The sequence below is a fragment of the Chenopodium quinoa genome, unplaced genomic scaffold (genome assembly GCF_001683475.1).
Source record: "Chenopodium quinoa cultivar QQ74 unplaced genomic scaffold, ASM168347v1, whole genome shotgun sequence".
NCBI classification, from domain to species: domain Eukaryota; kingdom Viridiplantae; phylum Streptophyta; class Magnoliopsida; order Caryophyllales; family Amaranthaceae; genus Chenopodium; species Chenopodium quinoa.
The window spans coordinates 4,324,995-4,335,413 of record NW_018743850.1 but is presented as its reverse complement, the minus strand read 5'-3'; the positions used below and the strand labels follow the sequence as shown (position 1 = coordinate 4,335,413).

The 10,419-nt window shown below is 33.3% G+C and overlaps 1 protein-coding gene across 1 annotated transcript; it reads left to right on the top strand.

Annotated features, from left to right (window-relative positions):
- The first annotated feature begins 759 nt into the window (after positions 1 to 759).
- Positions 760 to 2,549, top strand: LOC110685632 (peroxidase 57-like). Its single transcript, XM_021862172.1, has 3 exons — positions 760 to 1,427; positions 1,532 to 1,711; positions 1,808 to 2,549. Exons 1-3 carry the CDS (start codon positions 1,029 to 1,031, stop codon positions 2,372 to 2,374), a joined length of 1,146 nt encoding a protein of 381 aa, XP_021717864.1. The 5' UTR covers positions 760 to 1,028; the 3' UTR covers positions 2,375 to 2,549.
- Positions 2,550 to 10,419: the final 7,870 nt, after the last annotated feature.

The window sequence follows — 10,419 nt, the reverse complement described above, 5'->3', positions numbered from 1 at the left end:
TAACATATCTAAAATCATTATAGTAATTAAATTAATCTTCATATAAAATAGAAGTCGCCTACTAGTTTAGTTGGTTAAAGTTCTAAAGGAACTTAGAGCAAATTGCATCAACTACACACATCGCCATTATCCGAGTATTCGTTTGTAACTGACATGGTATGGAGCAAAAAGCAATGAAGAGTACTCTATATCTGTTATTTAATGTTTATTTTATTTTGTATCTTAATATATTCCATTTTAAATGGATTCTAGCAATTTTAAAAAAAAAAAATTACTCGTAATTTAAAATATAATATGAGGGATCTTGTTAGATTTGTCTCGAATTTAAAGTTTAAAATAATTAATTTTTATACAGTATATTTTTTTCAAATTGGTTTAATTACAATATTGCATTGAAAATTGTAAGAAAATAAATTTTGAAAAAAAAAATTGAGTACCACATACTTTGCACTCATACTTGTATGTACTTTGTATATTTGAAAATATCAAAATAAAATATGTAATTCAAAATGATGCAAGTTATCTAAGATGAAGGGAAGACATGCATCCACAATTTTTAGACCACTTCCAACTTCCAAGTTGTAATAAGTCAACGCGAAATTTCTATCCTATTTCTTCTTTTGGCAAATACTACAATACAATCATACAAATTATAATTTTGTAATCACAGAATAATTGTCTAGGCGTCATTTACCTATCAGAATATAATATAAGTTTTTTTTTTTTTTTTTTTTTTTTTTTTTTTTTTTTTTTTAAAGGAAGAATATAATATAAGTTGGTCTGAAATAATCTGCATATTTACAGTAAATTACTACGTCAACACTGACGAACATTTCATGGCGACAATACAATCATCTTTGCACGTTTTGCATGTCTTCCCTAACAATGTATTCCGTACATAGTATATATCTAGGCATTTGCCTAAATGAGATAAACAAATCACTTTGCTATTCACATTTATTTGCATACATACTACACTAATAGCTATAATTTCATTCATAATCCATTCTAAGAAGCTAGGAAAAGAAATGAAGTTTTCGGTAACTAGTGCTGTAGTTAGAGCCCTAGTTCTAACAATGCTTATATTGGCAATAAGCCATGTCGGTCAATCTCAAGATTCGAATTGGAATAAACGACGATCAGAATCGAGCAATGGTCGTAAAGACTATGGTAATGGCAAGCCCCCTAGTCACAGCCCTAGTCCAATCCCTTCAAGTCCTCCATTAAGTCCTCCTGTTGTTCCTCCAAGTACGCCTACCCCAACTACACCTTCTGGTTTGCAAGTCGGCTTCTATAAAGGTCAATGTCCTAACCGACTAGTGGATATTGAGGCATTGCTCACAACCAAAGTACAAGAAGAATTTCGAAAGGATTCATCTATTCTCCCTGCTCTCCTTCGCATGCAATTTCACGATTGTTTTGTACATGTAAGCCCCGACTTTATATATATATTGTTGCATAAATTTTATAATCTATTGGTATCTCATAATTATAAATATTTCACCTGATTTCTTTTTACGTACCATTAAAGGGATGTGATGCATCAATTCTTATAAATGGACTTTCTACCGAGAAAACGGCCGGTCCAAATCTTAGCGTAAGAGGATATGAAGTGATTGACGCCTTGAAAGTTATAGCAGAAGCACAATGTCCTGGTGTTGTTTCATGTGCTGACATTATTGCTATTGCTACTAAGGAAGTTCTTAGATTGGTAAGTTTAGAACTTTCATGGTTTTACTAAATTGTTTTCTTTCCAAGCTTATCTATGTTATTATTATATATCTATTTAATGGTCTTATAACAACAGGGAGGTGGACCAAATTATTCCGTACAAACAGGGCGAAGAGATGGACAAGTGTCAAGAGCCCAAGATGTGAATCTTCCGAGTCCTTTTTTGACAGTGACTGAAACCATTTCAGCATTTACTGATAAAAATTTTACACCAGAGGAAATGGTTATTCTTTTAGGTTGCCATACAGTAGGTGTCTCAAGTTGCGCATTCTTCCAAGATAGACTTTACCAAGGTACTAGCCAATTCGACCCAATAATGGACCCAAACCTTCGCCAGCAACTAATGCCAACATGCCCCAAGGGCACAACATCGAACAATTCCACGTTTCTTGATCAAAATCCACAAAGCTCAAACATAGTTGACAACTCTTTCTTTGTTCAAATCCTAAATCAAAGAGGAATTCTTCCAATCGACCAAGCATTGGCTCGTGATCCTAAAACAGTTTCCTTTGTTCAAAAATTCGCACAAAGTGCTTCCTTATTCAACTCTAAATTGGCTAGTGCCATGGTGAAAATGCAGGCACTTGAAGTCCTTACTGGTACCCAAGGGGAGATTAGAAAAACTTGCAGTATTTTCAACTAATCGAAGTTCATATGATACAAAATTTGAAAGCTAAAGGATATGTTCGTTTTCAAGTCTTGCCTAGGATTGAAAACTCCTAGCTCTTTAATGTTGCATTCAAGCATTATATTTGCATTATAATATAATCGTATATGATACATTCAATTCCTTGCCCTAAGAGGTTTTGATCGTTCAATTATTCATGTTTATTTATTTATATACTTTTTTTGTTACCTACTAATTTCTATGTTTTTTTATACTATCAATCTCTAGCTTAAATTATTCAAAAAAGTTATATAATTTGATCGTATATAAGCATATATATATATATATATATATAACCTGGAAGCGGCCTAGTGTCCACCTAAGATTTTTGACATGTTCTCTTCATATATATATATATATGACAACTATAGCTCAAAAATCTTCAGCAAAAAAAAAAATAACAAGTCATGAAACAAATCAAACAAATAAAGCATGCAATAAAAATGAAAAAGGCAAATATTTTTACTTAAATTACCATAAAGATTAAAATAAAAACCCATAAATGAAGTAATCATAATTGGTGATCCTCTGATTATATATATATATATATATATATATATATATATATATATATATATATATATATATATATTCGGACAGGAAGAAACAAAATTTCATTAATGATAGATGGCCAAACGCCACTTACCAACGATTCCTAAGATTATTTTAAAAACCAACACAGGTAAAGTTTACCTTAGAACTGATTACATTGCAGATTTGATCAACGACAATCGTGCAACTTCATCTGAAGTAATATAATCTATGAGTTAGCACTAAATCGGCATGTAATCCACTGATGTATAGTCGTTTGAGTGAAAATACTTATGCGGTCCTCCAAATACTTACCGTGATTATAAAACCTTAGATATTCAATTCTTTCTAGTTGAAGAAACAACGAAATAAACCACAATAGAAAAAATATTATCTCAAGGATGAGATCTATTTTATTGAATGCAGATAATATGTTTTTAGGGCTTACCATCACCAGTAATAAGAATACTGGTGGAAACCTACACAAAGATTCACAATTGAGACTAGATGCAAAAGAGATGAAAGAGAAGGAGAGAAAAGGGAGAAGAGTGAAAAAAAAAAAAAAAAAAAAAAAAAACAAACCTTAGCTGTGGGGGCTAGGAGAACCCTCCCAAAAGAGAAACCCGTCCAAGAAAGAAACCTTATAACAAATCAAAAAATCTATATACTCTGTATTCCACATAAGGCCCATACAAATTCTAATGTAAAATACTAGTTGACTGGTACCTAGATCCATCATCCTAACACCTAATGTGATAGGGTAAGTAGGGTCATTCTTCCACAAGGAAAAGTGTTCATTAGAGTAGTCAATATTCAATTTATGGAAAGTGATTATAATCAATTGATGAGAGTATTTGGAAAGGGAAGGTTCTAAGCAATTCTAGGGAAATTGTAATAGTGATTAAGGGTTGAGGGTAAATCTATACCAAAGAGGGGGGGGGGGGGAGAGAGGTCAAGGGTTAATGAAACTCCATTTGGGTGGGTGGGTGGGAGGGGGGGGGGGAGGAAGGAAGGTCAAGGGTTAATGAAACTCCATTTAATGCAAGGAGTGATTAGCAAAACTCGCAAGGTTCTCTAGACGTACTAATGAGTCTAGAAATATGGTGGTTGGCGAACACGCTCTATATAATAAATTAAATCTTAGCTTTTGCAAACAAATCTATATATCTCATAACTAGGGATGTTAGTGAGGCTAAGTAGGAGACCCGTCCATCCTCACCCCAATGATGGGAGGAGATGAGTCCTGATTTGGCGGGTGGTGGGGTGGGGATGGGGATACAAACCATAACCATCATGGGTACTTTGTAATAGATTTATAGTCGTACAATAAAAAAAAAAGCGTAATGTTAACTTATTAAGTAAATTTTTTATTGTAATTTATATTATGTAGTATTGTTGCATTTTGGAGGCGGGAATTAGGTGGGTCTTGGGTGAGAATTAGATGGGTACGGATATTTAAGTGTGGAGTGAGGCCGGGATGGTTTTGAAGTTGTACCCGCCGGGGTAGGGATGCTGGATATGGGTTTTGGACCCGCCACGAGAATGGGAATGGGGATGAGAATGGTAGGTGGGGATGGAGATGGGAAGGCCAACATACATCTGCTCCACCCCGTCCCGTCCCGTCCTCCCCTATTGACATCCTTACTCGTAACATCCTTCTTTGCCGCGGCAAAGGTTAAATAATGAGGGGGATTATGCATGGCATTTAAGGGACCAATTATCAAACAATATTGACTTAAATTATAAATCACAATTAACCAACCTAATTCCGACGACTCTCGTTGACAAATGAAAATAATTAAGCCGTAGATTCAATTTCTCTACCAAATATGCACAAATCAAATTAAACAAGGAGTAAGAAAATCCCAAATGTATGCAATATTAATCACGACATACGATTTATTTATCTTAATATTTTCTTTTATCTTCTTATGTGCAATCCTTAAGACTACGACAAGTACTAAATCACAAGAAGATAAAGAAATGTTAGGTGTTTTAACCACCTAAAGTAAATAAAATTAATATCTGCATGTATGTCTATGTGCATCCATATCTCATTGAACATCTCATTTAAATAATATTATGGCATTCTGATAACTTTGGAAGTCAATTGAGAAAATATATAATTGAATGAATTGGACAAGGTCAACTAAGTGGTTTCTCCCCTCACAAAGTCAACATGTTATTCTAATCACCGAACCCATGCTGGTTCAAATTAAACGAACCATATTTTCCAAATATTTTCTTCAAAAAAAAAAAATTATTGATATCCGGATATAGCTGCTCGATGTTAAACGGTTGACGAACATGAGTTGAGATTACATAAATTAAAAAGTCAACATGTTATTCCCATGGCATGATCCTCATTAACTATAATTTGGCTCTAGAACTAATTCTAGTTTATTAGTCCGTAATGTTTATAAAATATTGAATTTTTTGACACTTAACACCTACAATAGTTGCTGTTTTAAGAATTACCATCTATAGTTTTTTTTTTTTTTTTTCGAATTTTACCACCTATGATTTTTTAAAACATCAAAACTTCACACCTACTTGGCCCCGAACTGTAGTCTCATGTCATGTGGGCCCCCTAACTACCTTCTCATCCTATTTCCCTCCTTTTCTTTCTTTCTCTCTCAATTTCTCATTCCCCTACATTGTAGTCCTCTCAAAATTAAGGAAAAACTTCAAATTAAATTACATATTGAAGTTTTTCCCCAATTTTGAGAGGAGTACAATACAGGGGAATAAAAAATCGAGTGAGAAAGAAAGAAAGAGAGGGAAAAAGGTAGTTAGTGGATCCTCCATGACGTGACATTTAAGTTGAGAGTCAAGTAAGTAGGAAGTTTTGATGTTTTTAAAAAAATAGTTGGTGGTCAAATTTATAAAATAAAAAAAAAAATAATAAAAAAACAAAAAAAAAACCGTAGGTGATAATTGCTAAAATAGCAACAATTGTAGGTGGTAATTATCAAAATATCCTAAAATATTATCAATAGTAACTTATAAAATAGTTGTGAGAGAGTTAAGATGAATCATCGGAGTTGTTGTAATTATCAATAGTAACTTATTAAATAGTTGTGAGAGAGTTAGATGAATTATCAAAAGTTCTACATTTTTCATTTCATATTTGCTTATCATTTTTGGAGGATCTTAATTGCATTGAAAGAAATAAATTCTCCAATACCCAAAAGTATTTGAAACTAACACCCTTGTCAATTGTCATTACTAAGTAGAAGCAACCAATATTAGTGGCAAAACTACAAATGCGAACAATTACAAATTTACAATGATCTTGTGCAACTTACTAAAATTGGACGCTTAGTACATTTGTTCTATCGATATATACTAATTATATTTAATTTGGATTATGTCGATTTTTAGAAGGATTAATTAATTTACAAAAGAGATATAATATGCTTATATTTATTTTTAAGACCAGCTTAGGTTGTACGGCAACACGTCTATTCTATCCCTTGTATTTTAAACAATCTCCAAATAATTGTGTTGGAGACTTTAAGCCCTCTAAGTCCTCCTCTAAGCCCTCCTAATGTTCCTCCTCCTACTCCTACTAGACCTTCGGGTTTGCAGGTCTATGCCCTAACAAACTAGTGGATATTGAGGCAGCTATTACAACCAAAGTACAAGAACATTTCCGAAAGGATCCAACTATTCTTCCTTGGCTGCCCTCCTTCTCATGCAATTTCATGATTGTTTCGTACATGTAAGCTCTCGATTCTCTGTATCATTGCATCATCAATTTAAATTCTAGGTGTTGGCCTTATTTATAAGCATTTATTTTAAGTTGACTACTTTCTATATAATTTGACAGAATCATGCAAAAGCTTATATATAACGTCTATATGTCTCTCATATAATATACATTAATTAAGTTAGCATAATGTTTGTACATCCCCACTCGCATCATGTCATAATCATATATTGTCATTGTAAACTAACGGTCTTTTAATTTAATTATTTGAAGGGATGTGATGCATCGATCCTCATAAATGGACTTTCCACTGAGTAAATAGCCAGTCCTAATCTTATGAGAGGATATGAATTGATAGATGCCTTAAAAGCAATTGCAGAAGCACAATGCCAGGATGTTGTTTCATGTGTTAACATTATTGCTATTGCTACTACGGAACTCATTAAACTGGTAAGCTCAAAGCCTTAACAATTACCTCAATTTGTTTACGCATTAATGGTCAGTCAATTCATTTGAGGCCAATTCTTTGGAGTAAATATTTACATTTAATGATTTTCCAACAACAGGGCGGTGGGCCGACTTACTCTGTACAAACATGATGAAGAGATGGACTAGTGTCAAGAGCCCAAGATGTAAATTTGTGTTGTAACGGATGTGAGAAAGAACAAATTAACGAATGCAAAACAAACAAATAACACACAGATTTACGTGATTCACCAACAGTGTGTTGGCTACGTCCACGTGCAGGCGAGAGAAAAGCTTTATTGATCTTGAGGAATTTCCAGATTACAGATTTGAAAATGTCAATTATCACCAGACTTAAACTATGAATAAACCCTAACTAGGTTTATATATAGCTTCCCCAAATAAGATAGATAAATGCATGAAAAAGACTCACGCAACCCTAAGGAGTCATGTGGGCTCCACCGTGCACAAACGGAGAGCTCTCTTCCACCATCGAGCGAGCTCTCGCTCGGCCCCCAGCCGAGCTATCGCTCATGGTCGAGCGAGCTATCGCTCGGCCCCTAGCACACCTTCGACCTTTGCGAGCTATCGAGCGAGCTATTGCTTGGCCTAGTCGAACCAAACTATCTTTGTGAGCTATAGCTCACTTGCATAGGAGCTATAGCTCCAAATTCATCGCAACTTCAAATGCTTTTGAACAGCTGAGCTACCTCACGAGCTATAGCTCGTTGCTCCTAAACCCAATTCAAGGCATATTTTAACAAATCTCCACCTTGACTTGAATACTCTCACAAAACCAGATAACCAGACGCATTGATCACAATGCCCAAAATCTCCCTGCAACCAGACTTGTCTCGAAAGACAACCAAACCAAATTAGCCTCGTAGGGCTCCAAATAAGCTCCATAGAGCTCCAGATTTGCCCCTAAGGGCTACTAACAACCTCGAACATTGAGCAAGTTTAAGCAATGTTCAAACTTAGTTCGCGGAACCGGCTTGGTGAACATATCAGCATTACCTACCTTCTTCACCTTAATTCTCGTCTCACTTCGTAGAAAATGATACCTGACATCAATGTGTTTAGTTCATTCTCTCATGATGCACTTGATCCTTCGCCAAACATATTGCACTCAAACTTCCATAATATATTGCCCCTTGATCATGATGTAGACCAAGATCACTAACTAGTCCCTTTAACCAAATTCCCTCCTTGGCCGCTTCTGTTAAGGCCATTTACTCTATTTCAGTAGTAGACAAAGTCACCGTAGGCTGTAGAGTAGCTTTCCAACTAACAACAGAATCACCAAGAGTGAACACATAACCAGTCATAGACCTTCTACCATCAACATCCCAGCATAATCAGAATCCGAATAACCTGTAACTGAACACGCCACATCATTACTATAAATGAGACCAACATCAGACGTACCTCTAAGGTAATGAAAAATCCTCTTGACTTCCTGCCAATGCTCCTTACCAGATCAACCATAAACCTACTAACAACGCTGACTGCATGTGTAAGATCCGGCCTAGTGCAAACCAAGCATACATCAAACTCCCTACTGCACTAGCATAGGGAACCCGAGACATGTACTCTTCCTCAGCAAAATTTGGTGCAAAAACAACTGACAAGTAACTATTGGCCGCGATTGGAGTATCTATAGGTTTCGTTGTTGACATGCTCGACAATATCTTCTCAATGTAGCCTTTCTACGATAAGAAAAGTTTCTTTTGAGCCCTATCCCTATAAATCTCCATGCCCAATATCTTTCGAGCCGCACCCAAATCCTTCATTTCAAACTCGGCACTGAGAAGACCCTTCAATTTCTGTATATCAGACTTGTTTTTCGCTGCTATCAACATATTATCTACATACATAACTAAGTAGATGTAAGACCACTACTACATTTTTGATCTAATGCAACCCCTAAATCCGTTGCATTAGGCACCAAAAACCATTGTGTTCGGCCTAATGCAATGGCTGTACATATATATATATATATATATATATATATATATATATATATATATATATATATATATATATATATATATATATATATATATATATATATATATATATATATATATATATATATATATATATATATATATATATATATATATATATATATATATATATATATATATATATAGAGGAAGGCTCATGTAAGAACCCTCCTCTATATAAGAACTCAATCTTATATAAGAACCAATCTCAACCATTTATTAGTTTTGATCCAACCATCTAAAACCATCCTTTAGTAATGGCATTTCTGTAATTCTTTTTTTATGTTCTAAATTTTTTTGCCTACTCTTATGTTCTAAATCTAGTCTACCTATTTTCTAATTTTTTTTTTCTATGTTCCAAATTTAGTCTACTTATATACTAAAGTTTTTTTTTTTTTTTTTTTTCTTCCTATGTTCTAAATTTTTCCAACCTATGTTCTAAAGTTTTTTTTCTTCTTCTTATGTTCTAAATATTCATTTACCTATGTTCTGAATTCTTTTGCCTATGATCTAAATTCAGTCTACTTATGTTCTAAAGTTTTTTTTTTCCTAAGTTCTAAATTTTTACTACCTATGTTCTAAAGTTTCTTTAGTAATGGCATTTCTGTAATTCTTTTTTTATGTTCTAAATTTTTTTGCCTACTCCTATGTTCTAAATTTAGTCTATTTATGTTCTAATTTTTTTTCCCTATGTTATAAATTTAGTCTACTTATGTTCTAAAGTTTTGTTTTCTACGTTCTAAATTTTTTCTACCTATGTTCTAAAGTTTTTTTTCCTATGTTCTAAATATTCTTTTACCTTTTGCCTATGTTCTAAATTCAGTCTACTTATGTTCTAAAGTTTGTTTTTTCCTATGTTCTAAATTTTTACTACCTATGTTCTAAAGTTTTTTTTTTTCTTATGTTCTAAATATTCTTTTACCTATGTTCTAAATTTGTTTTTTCCTATGTTCTAAATTTAGTCTACTTATGTTCTAAAGTTTTTTTTTCCTATGTTCAAAATTTAGTCTACTTTTTTTCTGCTCATATAACTTAGTGCTAATTTAATTTGTTTTATTGGATTTTTTTTTTAAAAAAAAAACATTTGAAGTTTTTTTTAGTTATTTATAAAGATAACCTATGAAGGAATTGAACCTACATCCTCTATGCATTTGCATAATGCTCTTCCAATTGAGCTAATAGGTTTTATCATATGTTCTAAATATTATTTGCATATGTTCTAAAATTTATTGCTTAAGCTCTAAATTTTTCAATCTAAGCTCTAAATATATGTATGTTCTAAACTATTTTCCTATGTTCTACAT